Below are 16,372 nucleotides of genomic sequence, written 5' to 3'. Positions count from 1 at the left end.
ATAGTGATTATATCAAGTAGCTAAATAGTGATTATATCAAGTAGCTATATAATGATTTTTTTATCATAAAACTATTGATTTTCATTTGATGGTATAAATATTGTTGGTGTCTTTTTGATAACCACGGTCAAACATAAAAAATCTTACCTTTCCAAGAAACTTGGAGTACATTGTTTTGTGGGCGAATAGAGTAACTGGTTAGAAAACAAATCGAGCTTTCGAGGCAAAGAGTTAGCTTGCCCTATTTTGATCGAAGTAACATACAATAGTAGGTAGTTTTATCTTTGATACATACAATGAAAGTTAAAACCATATGTTATCGTCTATGTTTCCCGAATTCCATATGAAAATACATGTTAGCTTTTAACATGTGTGAGATTTCTTATAGTTGTACAAAAAAAAGCAAACATCATTTCTTAATTTAGTCAATTGGGTTATCATCACCCGTTAATTTTTGTATGCTTTTACCTAGGCCGAAGGAGGTTCGGGATAGCTACAAGGTGAGTAAGAGCCAATCCTACACCTCGAGCTTGTTGAAAAAATATGCAATAATTTAATAATTAATTTTAGAATATTAAACATGAGGATAGCATCTAGTACTATGCGAAACTCGAACATACCACATGCAAACATCAACATGAATAGTAACAATGCATACACAACAACAACAACCATAACAAAAGAGTATATCGGAATACGTTAGACATACAATTCGGTTGTAAATGAAAAAGCCATTGGTGTAGTGTTGACATTTTTCTATGACATCGCTGGTGAAGATTGGTTGAAGAAGATGGCGAAGGAGACGGTGGTTTGCGGGACCGCTAGACTTGTCGGGACATGACCCATGATAGATAAAGTATTCTAATTCCTCCTCCACTATCAATGTAGGACTAAAAAAATTCAGCTCCACCTCTTGCCACACATGTGGGCCTTTGAGATTTACTTAGGGTGTGTTTGGTAGCCCGGGTTAACTGAGAATATATATCTCTTATCATGCATGCTCACCCTAGCTAAGCTGAGATCAGACTCATCACATGTTTGGCAGCTCCGGATGTGTTGAGCTAGGCTGATATGGGATGGTGTTTGGTACAATTTGTGCTGAGGTGAGCCGGTCTCATAGCAGTTTTACAGAATGGTCCAACTTTTTAGCAAAAAGGTCCTAAAACAAAGAGAGAGAAAAGCAATCAGGCCCTCAAGATCTCATCTCACGCCATGGACATGCTGGGCGGCGCGGTGGCCGGAGCTGGGCAGCCTTGGGCGGAGGCGGGCGGCCTTGGGCGACGGCGGGCGGCGCTGGACGGCGGCGAGCGGCCCTAGGCGAGCTTGGGCGGCGCTGGCCGAGCTTGGGCGAGCGGTGTCCAGGGGAGGGGGCGACGGCGGCCAGGGAGGGGCAACGGCGGGCGGCGAGCCGTGTGCAGGGGAGGAGGCGACGGCGTCCAGGGGAGGGGGCGACGGCGGCCAGGGGAGGGGGCAACGGCGGGCGGAGAGCCGTGTGCAGGGGAGGAGGCGATGGCGGCTCCCAGAGGCGACGGGAGCGAGCAGTTTCGTTCGAGGCAAATGACAGGTTCAGGAGAGGGTCTGGGTGTGCGTTGGTGGGCCCCCTAGGTGGATTGCGGGATCAACTCAGCTTGGCTGGGTTGTGAAGCTCGATTTGAGCTTCACAACCGGGCTAGGCTGAGGGACGTTTTTTGTACGAGGTGGGCATAGCCCATCTCTAGTGACCCGGTCTAACAAACACAGTTTTCTCTGAAAATCTTAGATGAGATGAGATATTCTGGATAGGCACGGGCTACCAAACACACCCTTAGGAATTTCATAAGCATGCTCATGGGCCCAGCCCATTTATTATAACAGAACTTTAGCCGGTCAATGTGAGCTTGCTACTTGTATCACGATATTATCCTAAAATAAACTTGTATGACAATATGATGCGATCTTAGTCTGGATCGCTCGAACCTGGTCATTTTATGATCGGTGACTCCTTTTAAAGTTTCAAAGTCCAACTTAGAAACTTTAAAGAGTCGCTGCTCTCAAAATGAGGAATTAAATTAAAAACATGGTATTGTTTTTTATGACTTACATTTCCATGCATATTGAGTCCTAGATCTATGCTATGTTGAGTTTTCTTTTCTCGACTTCATTTACAGTAATGTCTTTGGTATATTATATTATATTGGTGCCTATAGCAACTTTAAACTAAATATTGTTTTTGTTGTTTGTACTAAATTGCAATAGTTTACTAGATTCACTAGATTTTTGGGTGCATTCCACTCCACACTTTTGCGCTGAGTCTATTGTGTTTTCGACTAGAATCATCTTCATATTTTAAATTGGTTGTGCTAGGGTAACAAAAATGATGAAACTAATATATAATTACAAAATTTCGTAAGATTGTTTATGGTAAAAAGAGCTTCAAAATCTATATGTAAAAATATATAAGTCTTTTGAAAAGCTCCTACATTTTCAAATGAAGCCTTAGCTAACTAAGACCCATTTTTTGGGTTTATATACAAGGTTAAGTTTAGCTTTACTTATTGTACTTTGCAATTGTTTTCTCCCAGAAGAACCGGTGGCAATTACATATCGGGCTGTTGGCTGTCGGCTTGATTGATTCAGACAAACCACTTCCTTTTGGGTGGATCTCGATAGTATATATGCCCTTCTAAATATCCAAAATAAGTTATACGTTTGTGCGAATTCAGAGCAGCCCGCATGATAATATCCTCCCAAGTGCCAAGTGTTGGCCGCGCTACCTACGTGTTGCGCCCGGCAGCTTGAAACGTTTCCCGTAAAACGGAGGTGAGCAAAACGGGGGGTACAGCCGACGAAAAGCCATAGGCCGGCGTCAGCGCCCGGACGGCTGGACGCACTGGCTGCTCCGCCGGCTGCCGCGCCGGGCAGGCAGCAAGTGAGTGGGGTTCCTTTCTGTTGCCACAAATTGACCACGCCCCTGGCTCTGCTGCTACGTGCTGCCTGCCGTCCCCCCGCCCCCGGCCCGGTGCCTGCGTGTGTGTCTCCTCGGTTGGCCGCTTGCCTGCGCCCCGCTCGCCGGGGCCGGCTGCCTCTGCCGCGCCAGCCGCGCGCGTACACTGCCACACGCATACAATGGCGCTGCCTACCTGCCCGCTCACAGCGCGCACCGAGACAAGGGCGAGAGAAAAGAGGGCCGGATCAATTATTGGGGCTGGGCTACACGCCGGCGCATTGGACGCCCGATCCTGGTGCGCGCGCTCGCGTTGCTACGTCTGCCAGCCGTGGTGCGCACGCGCCGGCCGCCGTACCTCCACTGGGCGAGGCGGCTCCCTTTTCTGCTGGCGACCGGACGCACGCCGCATATGCTTGCGCTGCACCACGCGCCGGCCGGACTCCCCGTACGTACCATGCCTCCACTAGGAGGAGATGCGCTTGCGGCGACAACAGGCAATCCACGCGACGCGACCGGTGAGGCCGGCCGGCCGCAGCCTGCACGCAGGCACGCAGGCGCCTAGCTAGCTTGTCTTCTTCCCCCGTATCGGCGTCCGATTATTTGCGCGGCCGAGAAGTCGATCGGCAAGAGGACAAGTGGTTCGTGCTGCTGGTACGGCGTGTACTGGGCCAAGTACGTACGTGCTGTACTAACTACCAGTGAAACGTTCGCGTCGCCGGCGCTATGTTGGAGCCGCCGGACTGAGCTTGCATGATCCGTCGGATGCAGATAATATTCTGCCGACGGATCATTGGGAGAACACACGCCCGGCAGATCATATGTCGGCACGTAATCAGGATTTCTGTAAAGTCCTTTGAGTATTCATAGCATTGCTCTGCGAAGCTTCATGCCTTCATCTTCATGGGCGTCGAGGGTTCATATATACGCGCTCGACCTTTTTTTTTATTGTCCTTTCTACATCCTCTTACATCGGGTTTTCTCTTTTTTTTTTCACCCTTTGCATCAGCACTATCTAAATGTTCATTTCTTTGGTGGAGTTTCTTGATCCTCAACTCCCGCTTCACACTATGCTCAAAACACCTTCCAACAAGGATCGTGCTGAGGATCCTCCGGAGGATCCGAACTCTCGAACCTCCGGTCCCGCGCCGTCAGATCCTTGCGTGTGTACGGTCGTGATTGGTTGTTGACTGGTCAGCTCACGCGCACCGCGTCATCTTCACCGGAAAAAAGAAAAAGTAGGACCCCATCACCTCACGCGCTCCCGACTGCTCGCCTCCCCGCCCTGAAAAAGCTGATGTCATCAGCGATGCTTGTCACATCAGTTCGCCGGCAAAGGAAGCTCCGCCTCCAGCTTGCCGAGGCGGCCGGCCTGTAGAAGATTGCAGCACCGCCGCCTGATGGTTGTAGCTCAACCGTAGGCGATTGCAGCTCCCATGGGGTACGTTAGCAGCTCCCGTGGAGGACTATTGCAGCTTCGCCGGCGGGGCCTGCAGCTTCGCCGGCGGGGCCTGCAGCATCGCGGCGGCGCTCGACGGGCGGCTTGCAGCTCCAGCCATGCACCATTGCAGCTCCCCCGACACACCTTCGCAGCTCCCCTGGTACACCTTCGCAGCTCCCGCGGCGCACTGCCGGTGACGGGCGACAAACATTTGCAGCTCGGACGACAGACATTTGCAGCTCAGGCGATAGGCATTTGCACCTCACGTGGCGGACCATTGCAGCATCGCGGCAGCGCTCGACGGCGGGCTTGCAGCACCGGCGACCGGGCTTTGCAGCAGCCGCGGCCGGCCAATGAAGCACCGCCGGAGATCGCTTGCAGATCCGACGGCCAGCCTTTGAAGCACCAGCGGCCGGCCTTTGCAGCTCCGGTGGTCGGCATTTGAAGCACGGGCGGACGGACTTTGCAGCACCGCGGTGGTCGCTTGCAGCTCCGGTCATCGACCCTTTCAGCACCGCGGTTGCGTCGCCATTAGCAGCAACAGGCGAGCACGGCGGCTGCGGCCTGCGGGTCCGATGACCCACCTCAAGCTCCGCCGACGCGCTGCTCGGATCTCCGCGGCTCCACGGCTGGGAGCTCCGCCGCCCAACTCCTCAGAGCTCCGCCGCCTCGCATCACGGTGGCGCCTGGCAGCAGCGGTGTGTCTCTCTGCGGTGGAGGCAGGTGGGAGAGGAAAAACTGGGAAGAACGAGTGGAGGAGGAGGCCGATGAGAAGATAAGGTCACGTTGGTGGCCCCCATTGATTTCTCCCGATGGAACGGGACACGCGGCGCGTGGTGGAGTCGGAGGCTGCGACAGCGCGAACCTCCGAAGGAATTAAAGCGTTTTCCTTCCAACAATGGTATAGCATAAATGACCGCCGAGTAGTTCAGATACTATAGCACGAATCTAGTAAAAGCCAACCAACCACGACATGTGGATTTCGTTTCTGTGGCAGAAAAATGATGTTAAAAAATGAGGAACCTGGTTTGTGGTTTGGAGTGCTGATTTCAAGATTATTCCAATATTGGCGCTTAATTGAGCTCTATAATTTCAGCTTTATGGGAAGTGAACACTTTTGCGATGCTGATGCAGGGTGTTAAATAGGTAGATGGTTTATCTTCTATGTAATCATCATGACCTATTGCCGTGAAAGCAGGTACGGATTCAAGGGGGGATGAGAAGGACTATGTTTCTGGCTGAAGAATGAGCGGCGACGGCGCAGTCCAAGGTAGCAGCTAAACCGACGTTACCGTGCAAATGGTCTGTCCCTGCGTTAGGTTGGCACAAGGCGAACACAAATGGTGCTATGCCCCTGAGTGGAGCTTATGGAGGTGGCGGTGTGGTCCTTCAGGATCACCATGGAGGCTTTGTTGCTGGAGCCTGCCATTTTTTTCTCCTCTGTGTGCGATGCTGAGAGGACTGAGCTCCTAGCGTGTCGTCGAGGAGTACTCCTTGCTCGCGAGATGGGAGTCGCCAAACTGGAGCTGAAAACGGATAGCATGGGGGCGGTCACAAAGCTGCAATCAAGAGAGGTTGACAGGTCAATTCATGGGCCTTTGGTCGAGGAGATCAAGCTTCTCTTGCGAGGTTTTGCTTATCACTCGGTATTGCATGTGCGTCAGGCTTGTAATGGGGCTGCACATAGTTTAGCAAAAGATGGATGTGAGAATAAGCGTTGTAATTCGTGGGTTGGGGGTACCCCCGGGGTATCTTGTGAACACTCTGGCACGTGATGATGCCATGATTTGAATAAAGTCGCAGCTGTTTGATCTCAAAAAAAGGAGCGATTACTGGATCGCAAATATTTAGCTGTATTTAAGGCTGCTCGCTATTTTTCGCCCCCCTATGGCCAGACAAAGGCTGATTCACTGAGGCATAAACGGCAATGCCCATTAGGAAAAAGATAGAGAAATCAGCCTAGGCTGCCCAGTTATTAATTGGGCCTATGAGCTAGGACAACGGAATTACTTGATTTGCAGCCTTCGCTAGTACGCTAGCATCCAGATCAGATCGATCGATCAGTTCCTGCACCCAGTAAAGCATATACATCGACCAGGTCGGCGCCTGATAGGCACCGCATACCCCCCGTGCGGGTGTGGGCCTGGCCCAGGTAGGACTTTTTCCCCTTTTTCGTTTTTCGTTTTTTGTTTTCCGTTTTCGTTTTTCTTTTCTGTTTTCTGTTCTATTTTTCTGTTTCTTTTTTTGTTTATTTTCCGATTCGAATAATATTAAAATTTTAAAATTGTTCAAATTTAAAAAATGTTCAAATTAGAAAATTGTTCAAATTCAAAAATTGTTCAAATTTGAAAACTGTTCAAATTTGAAAACTGTTCAAATTCGAAAAATATGTGAAAAATGTTCAAATTCGAAAATTGTTCATATTTCAATAATATTCAAACTTGAAAAGTTTTCAAAATCTAAATTTGTTCAAACAAATTTCTGTAATTTGTTCAAATTTAAAAATTGTTCAATTTAAAAAATCGGATATTTTAATTTTTGTTCAACATTTCGAACTGTTCAAATTTAAAAAAACAATAGTTTTTTTCTAGAAACAAAAATATTAGAAAAAAGATAGAAAAAGCAAGAGAAAAAACGAAAAAACAAAGTGTTACCTGTTGGGCCCGACCCTACTCGGGCGGAGGGTGTGCGGCGTCCCGCTCCTACCGACCAGGTCGGTGGCGAGGACCCCCTGCACCCACCGCGGCTTGGCTTCTGCCTTCTGGCCTCCTCCGTGCCACTCGACACCTGCCGATGAAGGTGAACCACAACAGCGCTCACGCACTTAGCTGAAGACCTGAAGCTGCGGCGCCAAAACGCATCTCGCCGCACCTCGGTATTCCATTATTTAGCCCCTCTCATGTCTATAGATCATATAAAATTTAGTTCATCATCATGTCAATTGTTTTCTGCATTTGTTCGACCAAATCTTGATGATAGTTTGTGAACACCTCATTGTTCACATACTCCCTCCGTCCACAAATAAGTGGACATCTAGCTCTAAACTTTATCCACAAAAGAGTGTACACCTATGTTTCCAATGCACTTTAATTGCTTCTCTCTCTTCGCACGGAAATCAAACCCAATAATATGGAGCACATGTTCTTCTTGTTTTCTACATGCACTTAGGCTAGCCATAGTGCTAGTATCATACACATTGGTCCCACAAAAATGCTGATGTGGCAGCTAATTAAGGAGGAGAGAGAGAAGATTAGAGTAACATAGGTGGATACTGTATCATAGCGCATGTCACGAGAAAAGTTAATGCCAAACAAATCTTGTGCACACATTTGCATTGAGATTCTAAAAGGTAATAAATATAGCATAACTATGATACTACTTCATGATACTAACCACTATAGATATAGTACCATACACAAGTATCATATGCATGATACTACAACATGATACTTACCACTATGGCCAGTCTTAGCTCATTGTAGTAAAAAAAATTAAAAAGGAGAGATGCATGTTCCCAATGTATTTTTTTTACTCTACTTTATAATTTATCTTGGAAACCCACATGTACACTTATTTGCGGATACATGGAGTACATATTTAGGCTCTAGTACTTGTATACATTGTGTACAAGTCAAACAATAATTGGCGATTTATCTTCTACAGTGTTAAACCTGGCTCCGTCCCTGTGAACTAGCATCACAGTAATTCGAACTAGATGGTCTAAGGCTACTACAAACATATATACAGTATACAGTACTACTCGTTGGAAGTTGAGGCTTGGCCCGGCCGTTTCATGTTCTCTACCAGAAGGACACGACCGAGATGACTCTCTTTTCCCTTGGCATGCACACGCCCACGCAAGACTTGGCCGACTAGACTACCAGGAGAAAGCTCTGCACCTTGCCGCTCACCGCTTCACTTGTGCTGCACGGATAATTTCTGCCGATATCCTTGAATCCTGGAGTGTCTAACATGCAACAACGCCACACAAAAACCAAATGTGGTGACTCGGCCACTATATCTTCTTATATCATGTCACTTATCTACATCCTCTCCTTGTATTCTCTTGAGAGGTTTGTTATATAAATTGTTCAGGCTGGCATAAGCCATCGTAGTTAGGGTTAAAAAAAATTAATCCGTAAAGTTGTCGTGGCTTTGAGGAGAGGCTATATAAAGGAAACGGAAGGCAACCCCACATCAAACAAATCTACTCTCGTATTTTGATAAAACAAACCACTGATCCAGCTGCAGCTACGTAGTGGTTTGTGTGGTGTCGCCATGAACATCCGTGTGCGAGTTCTGAATGTCACCCATGTCCAACCGGCGCAAACCACCAATCAGCCGCGACATGGTGCCATGATCAAGCTCTCGCCCTTCGACGCTTCTTTCCTCGCGCTCTGGCCGCCCCAGATGCTCTTCTTCTACGACGGCACGAGCCTCCCGCCATTCCGGTCACTCGTTAGCTCGCTGCGGGTCTCCCTTGGCGCCACGCTCGCTGTCTTCACACCCTTCGCCGGCAAGGTCACGGCCTGCTCCGATGACCACGAAGTCGTCATCGACTGCTCCTCGGACCCGGGCGTGAGGTTCGTTGAGGCAGAGTACTCCGGCGACGCCGCCGACATGCACCGGCTCGCCCGCGACAAGGAGCACGACATCGAGGCGTTCTTGCAGCTCGTGCCGAAGCTCGAGGTGGGCAGGCTGCCTGCCCCCGCGTTCGCGGTGCAGGTCACGCGCCCAGCAGACGGAGGAGGCGCCGTAGCGGTTGGGGTGGTCATGCACCACTCGGTGGCCGACGGGCGGTCCCTGTGGCAGTTCATGCGGGCTTGGTCGACCACGTCGCAAGAGGGATCGCTGGCTGCCGCTGCTGCGCCAACGTTTGACCGGGCGGGGATCATGCGGCACCCAAAAGCACAGGCTGGGGCGCGAAATTTGGCTCGATTCTGCGGGCCGGAGTTGCCCAAGGTGAACAAGTTCCCAGATCCTGACTGGAGGAGGCTGAGCCAACGAACCTACCTTCTCACCGCTGGCCAGATCCAGTCGCTGAAGCGGCGCATCCAACTCCTTCAGGCCAAGAACGGCGACGGCGAACAGAACCACCCGCCGGAGCCGCCAACAACCTACGTCGCCATCGCATCGCTGCTGTGGACATCCATCGTCCGGGCCAGGTCCGTGAACAGCGCTGCCGCGGAAGACGACGACGATGACGAGTACGTGTCGTTCCCCGCGGATTGCCGCCATCGCCTGCGCCCGCCTCTGGAACCCGGCTTCTTCGGCAACTGCGTCAAGGTCCACTACGTGCGTGCCACGACCGGCGACCTCCTCTGCCGCGACGGCGACAACGACAAAGGGCTCGCGCATGCTGCGGCAGGGTTTCAGCGGGCGATACGCGAGCACGTGGAGAAGGAGGACCCGTTGGGCGACGCTGAGCGGTGGGTGGAGATCATCCGAGGACTAACGCGGGAAAGGCTTACGGTGCTAGGTGGGTCGAACCGGCACATGATGTACGAAGTGGACTTCGGGTGGGGGCAGCCGAGCCGGGTGGAATATGTGTTGATGATATCACTTTTAGGAGCGCCGGGTGGCGGGGTCCATGTGTCCGTGCCGCTTCCTCGGGACCACGTGGATACCTTCGAGGCCAGTTTTCTCTCGCATGTCTCATTGCATGTATAATAATATAGCCACCTCGAAGACATATGCAATTTAGTGGTGGACCTAGGAATAAACTGGAGGGTGGTCACACCTCCAAAAATAAATGGGGGTATCTTGTGTGTCATTTTTTTCTCCAAATGAACAATAGATGATGTATAATAGGGCATCTAAAAACTAGTGGCTTATAGATTATATAGTACCAAAAAACTAAAATATCGAAGTTTTTTTCCAAGCAAGTTAGGGTAGGCTAGATATATGGAATCAAAACATGAGGGAGGGAGGAAGAAGAAGGAGTAAACTAAAGATGTCCTATTTTCATGCGGCCCTATCAAGAGCTAAATCTTTAGAGACATCTCTAAAGATGCTATGACATCAATCCGCGTCTTGAGGAAATAATCTGATCGAACATATGGCATTTTTGGTTTACAAGGTGATTCAAAATAGAGCATGACCGTCGAACAAGATGATGTTAAATAGGGCTCGATCCGCAACTCAAAGGGTGACGGTGCCTCATCTCCCGTAGGTGGCAATGACGGCATGAGATTCTCCTGGTTGGTGGCAACGTCCTAGGCATTTTTTTAGCTTACATCCACGTGCAACCGATAAGTCCGTCTTATCTTAACCCTGCAAAGTAATCCAGATATAACAATAAAATATGATGTATAATTGGCAACGCGGATTTTTGGAACCTGGGGACGCGGGAGGATGAAATCTGCACCATTAATATAGGTTCAAGATGAGCAGATAATATAGGCCTCAAACATACTCCCTCCGACCCAAGGCTTAGGGCCTATAATTTTTTTCAAATTTTCCTCACTGCATAAGGCGCACGATGTGGTTTGCACGTTTTCTCCCAATACTATCCCTGAAATCCGTTTAAAAGCACTTAAGTATCGGAAGGGGAGGAGTAATTTGGGCTGCTGCCATTGGCCTACCATGTTCATGCGGGAAGCTGAGCAGATAATCCGGAGAGGAGCATTTAGTGGGCGGCTGTTTATTGGCCATGCATGTGCATACGGTGAAAGTGGGCAGTTAATGTGAAATTGGAAGGCGAGAAAGAGGAGACTTGCATTTGCATGCAGAGATAAATTAGGAATCAGCTCACAGTTAGAGGAGAAATTAAGGAACAAATCTAACGATTTAATAGGGGCATGTTTGGAAAGATTTCTCTCGCTGGATTCTCCTTAATCGATGTGCTAATTTTTTTTACGCCTTAAGCCTTGGATCGGAGGGAGTATAAGGTTAATCTAGATAAACTGTACTCTAGTAATACACCCTTATTAAATGTTTACAATAATTAGAAGTAAACGATGGTGTGCTTTTTCTGGCCAGTCTAGTGAATGGCTCTGCAGTAACTAGAAGTAAATGACTCCTGACAAATCAAGCTACTAGATTAGTTCCATAGCCACACATTTAGCAAAACCACATGGCTAACCACTATTGTGAAAAGGCTTATAGCTCGCATGGTGCGAAAGTGAAAGTCCGCTGGTGTTAAGTCGAACCACTGACGGGCAAAAAAAAAAAAGATCGGCAGCGGTAGCTCGTAAACTGGTCTCCGCGATGCGTACCGGTGACACGCAAAGTAAAAAAAATCTGGCGTTGATTCTTGGTTCAGGGTCCGTCCTGAGGGCCTGAAAAAATCGGTGACATAGCACTATTTGCCGGCGCCCCGGGTCAACCAGAAAAAAGTGACAACCACAAAATTTGGTATATCGTCGTTTGCATCCGAAAAGTGGTGATGTCCTTGTTCTTTTCTTTGTCAATGACTTTGTGTATTTGTGTGACAACCACAAATATGAAAAGTCAGTTGTACTCATCGGCAAATATCGACCTGCATGGTCGACCCCGTTTGGTACAGATTTTTGCTATAGTTGTGACATTCTCATTTCCAACATGGCATTGCTTCGTCGTGGTAGGTTAGTCCGAACTGATGGAAAGAGACTATGCAGTGTATTTATATTCAACACTCTCCCTCACGTCTAGGCTATTTTAGTCCTTAGCGTGGGTTCGGTGCGTGCCGCAGAATCTTTTTTCTTTTATTTTTTAAAAACTGCGTGAGCAGGGTCTTGAACTTGAGACCTCTTGGCTCTGATACCATGAAAGATTGCTGCACTAGCCAATTGAACCAAAAGTTCGAACTGATGGAAAGAGATTAGGTAGTGTATTTATATTCAACACATTGCCACCGATCTGGATGCTGGAGCGGAAGAATCACTTCTGCCGCTTCGATTCGCACGGGAGGTGCCATTCGATTGAGGATTATAAGTATGTTGTATCCTCGGGAAGGAATGTGCGTCCATAGTCAACCGCTCGATCAATTCAGAATCTAGAATTATCGATCTCTCGATTCTCCATTGATGGCTCGGCAATGCTGTGGTGGACAGGACCGCCCTCCCCAGCGACCTAATGAAAAGATTGGTGACATGCTCCTGCCCACGGATGACCTCGACTACTACGGTGTCTTCGATCTGGGCAGTCTCTGTGTGGGCTGGCGGCGCCTGTGCACACGGGAGCACTTCATACCTAACAATTCGATGATTTTGGAGCTGGAAAACTGTTTTTTGAGTGGGTCGGCCGGGTAAAAGAACTTGGAATCGTCGATCTCTCTTCAGGGTAGAACGAGATGAGAATCGATGTTGGTCCATGTTGTGAGAACACTTCCTGAGATGTCGAATTGCAAAAAACAGCAGGTTGTCGATCTCTTCAAGCTAGAACGAGATGAGAATCGATGTTGGTCCATGGTGTGAGAACACTCTTCCTGAGATGTCGAATTACAAAAAAACGGCAGGATTGTTGCTCTCTTCAAGCTAGAACGAGATGAGAATCGATGTTGGTCATTGGTGTGAGAACACCTTTTGAGATGTCGAATTGGAAAAAACAGTAGGAAGATAATATCCTAGATGCTGATCTCTTTGACCCGTCTCAGGCTGGTAAAATGCCACGATTTATTTCGTCTTCCTTCCTTGTACAACACAGTTATGATCCGTTATCCTAACATCCGGGACCCAGCACGTCAATAGTAGACGGCGCGTACGAGGTTAGTTGGGATTGGATCAGAGTCCTATTTTTCTGGGAAATTTACTATATATGTCGTTCTAGTTGGTCACCGGCCACGAACAACCATAGCATCGTCGCCACACTCCCTATTTTTTCACTCCCACTCGCTATCGTGTCGTCGCCCACCGTCGTGCACCTTCCACTGTCCCTTTGCCCACCGTTCTGTGCCTTGGCTTCATCAACACGCTCTCGTCGAAGCTTCAACCCCACCACCACCCCTTTTCAGGCACTACCGCCACCTACCAGCGCTTGTCGTGCTATGGAGGCTGGATGTGAAGCAGGTCTAGGGGATGAGATGGAAACGACAGGTTTGGAGATCATGGGCGGGGGCGGCACAGCGGCAGAGGACGCAAACACTAATTGTTTGCAGCTCAAGACACCGAAGGATGCGGCGTTCATCATCAAAGAAGGGTAATAATTCAGTGTCATCTTAACTATTTTATCAGCCATCCGAATGCCCTCACTAATCATGTTGATTATACGTTGCTTCTTACTGCAGGAAATATGGTGCATCCAGATTTGTAAATATGGAATGTTATCTTGATCCAAACTTTGAGTCTGACAATGGTAAATGATGAGGACGAGGATGCTGAAGATGAGGGAATGGGTCGCAAAAATGATTATGTAGATGAGGATAGGCGTGTCATACACTTTGATAAGATCAACCCTACAATTGTAGTGGGGGTTGTTTTTGAGAGTGTGGAAGATTGCAGATATATGCAATTGCTACTTTTGCAATAAAATTTGGGTTTGACTATATCACAGAAAAGAGTGACCAAAAAAGACTAAGGGTGCATTGTAGGGACAAAATGTGTAAATGGCGACTCCATGCATCCCCAATGAGGGACGGATATCCATTTCAGATCAAAGTGAACACCCAGCAACACAATTTCTCTAGTACTGCTTTAAGTGAGAAAATAAGATCTGCTACAACAGAGTGGATTGCTGCTATTGTGCTTGATTGGGTGAGGGAGGATCCAACAGTTGGAACCGCTGAATTGATAAAGAAACTTAGTGATAAGTTCAATGTGGTAATTCCTTACCATAGAGTTTTTTATGGGAAGGAGATGGCTTTGGACCTGATGTAGTGCAAGTGGAATGACAATTTCCACATGTTGTACAGATTCAAAGTTAAGGTGGAGAAAACATCATCTGGGAGTGTTGTTGACATTGATTAAGAGTTTGTAAAAGGAAACCAAAAATTCCAAGAGGCGGGAGGTATATGATGGCTGATAAGAGATGTTTCAGAAGATGTTTTGTCTACCCGATGGCATGTTGGAAGGGGTTTTTAGAGGGGTGCTGGCCAAACTTGGCAATAGGCTCGACTGCTTTGATAGAGAAGTTCTAAAGGCAGCTAGCTACAACAACTGTTGTATATGTCAATAATTGGATATTTCCAGTAGCTTATGCTATTATTGAGGGTCATTCTAATGAAAGATGGACATGGTTCATGAAGAGGTTGCGTGGAGTAATAGGTCACCCTCCAGGCTTGGTGATACTGACGCATGCAAGGGACTACAAATAGCTGTTGATTCTATCTTTCTTGGGGTTGAACATAGAGAATGCATGAAGCACCTCTCTGTTAACTTTATGAAGAAGTTGGAGGTAACATCTTTGAAAACAACTTATTGCCAGCATCATACACATATACCCCAAGGAGGCATGCTACTTACATGCAGAACATGTATACGCAGCATGTTGTAATTGCAGCCGCTTCTGCTAGCTTGTGCACATCAACCTATCGAGCATATAGGGTTTTCTTTGTTCACTATGTAATCATGATATTTGCTATCTCCCACGTATTTGAATTTTTGTCAGGTTATTCTTTGTTTACCTGTCAAGCCACTGATAATTGATCTTCATTTAATTTGGGATAAGGAGGTGCATATGGGACAATGCCTATGCCTCTATCCTATGCCTATGCCTCTATCTTAGTTATTTGGTTGAGTATAAGTATTTGGTAACAATTTGGAAGCTAAAAACACTAATAAGCACCTCCTTCAAAATCATATTCTCGTATTTCCATGCAACTGTTCTCCAGCAACAGTCTTTTTACAATAGTCAACATTTGATTATTCTCTCTGCAATTTTTGTGCCAAATTTTACACTGAAGTTTTTGTATAGTCTATCCAAGTTATAAGCCACTCATTCAGCTGATATACCACATGCCACTTGCCTATTTATGCATACAAAAAGGACTTATGTAGAGGGATTCAGTAACGTTGTGTTACCGTTTTGTATTTACGTTGTTCTTTTACTTTTTTCAGTCGTAGCGGCTCAGCTCGACCGTTGGTGATTTCTATTGGTTTGAAGGGTCATTCCCAGGTAAGAGTTGATGATCTACATAATATGTGCACTACAATTGATCTTTGCTTTCCAACACCTCTAAATTCTCCTGTGACTACACATAGTCAGCTATTACTGTGCATCTCAATGTGGACTTAGACAATTTTGTGTTGAAACCATCCTATGATATCGCAAATGTTTGTCTGATGCAATTTTGGAAACTATGCAGAGAATGCTTAAAGATGTAATTTCTGGCAACATTGAGAACCGCCTATGGTGATAAATTAGAGAATGCTGAGAGGCAAATACATGTTCGCTTAATCTACAGAGATGTTGATAAAAATACACTGTTTCAGAGCAAAATCAGCCCTCCTTATCATGTATGTACCTCTATTTTGTAACTAAGAATTTATTCCTAGTCCTAACTTGAGTTGGGTTAATTTCCCCTAAAAAGGTCCATGTTTCTGATTTGTTTTTTTGTGGAAGCATTCCATACATATTAATAAACTGACTTGTCATCGGTTTTAATGACCCATATTAGTTCAATCTTATGCAGAGTTTCTGTTATTCATAATACTTTTTCTTCAAAACAGTGTATTCAACCAAACATTGTATTGTATAGGCACTGTTACACAGACGAAACAAATAAAATTCACTTCTTCTCATCCCATTTCCAATACCAGCGTTATTTCATTACCGCTTCCAGTTCTATGTCTGAACCAAACACCTTGACCTCCAAGTTGAGGGGCTGCCAAGTGCCAACTACACTCTTGCAACATTCACTTGAAAGTATTCAGAAGATCTAGAAAACCAGTCATCAATTTATCATAATCAACACCAATTCATGTTCACTAAAGAAACTGAATATCACGTATGACACCATAGCAATAACTAATTAGTTAATCTGTCGGCCCAGTGTGACCAAACACCATGGAATATGAATTTGATGACTTAATTAGCTGATACTCATTTTAGTCTAGAAAAAAATTTAACCGCTACTGATTGCTCTTGCTACT

The 16,372-nt window shown here is 46.9% G+C and overlaps 1 protein-coding gene across 1 annotated transcript; it reads left to right on the top strand.

Moving 5' to 3' along the window:
* The first annotated feature begins 8,642 nt into the window (after positions 1–8,642).
* LOC124690557 (anthocyanin 5-aromatic acyltransferase-like) lies at positions 8,643–10,034 on the top strand. Its single transcript, XM_047223928.1, has one exon. It carries the CDS (start codon positions 8,643–8,645, stop codon positions 10,032–10,034), a length of 1,392 nt encoding a protein of 463 aa, XP_047079884.1.
* Positions 10,035–16,372: the final 6,338 nt, after the last annotated feature.

Source organism: Lolium rigidum, chromosome 2 (genome assembly GCF_022539505.1).
Source record: "Lolium rigidum isolate FL_2022 chromosome 2, APGP_CSIRO_Lrig_0.1, whole genome shotgun sequence".
Taxonomy (NCBI): Eukaryota; Viridiplantae; Streptophyta; class Magnoliopsida; order Poales; family Poaceae; genus Lolium; species Lolium rigidum.
This window is presented reverse-complemented; position numbering and strand designations above follow the sequence as displayed.

Coding starts and splice junctions, on each gene's coding strand:
- LOC124690557 (XM_047223928.1), top strand. CDS start 8,643: ATGAACATCCGTGTGCGAGTTCTGAATGTCACCCATGTCCAACCGGCG.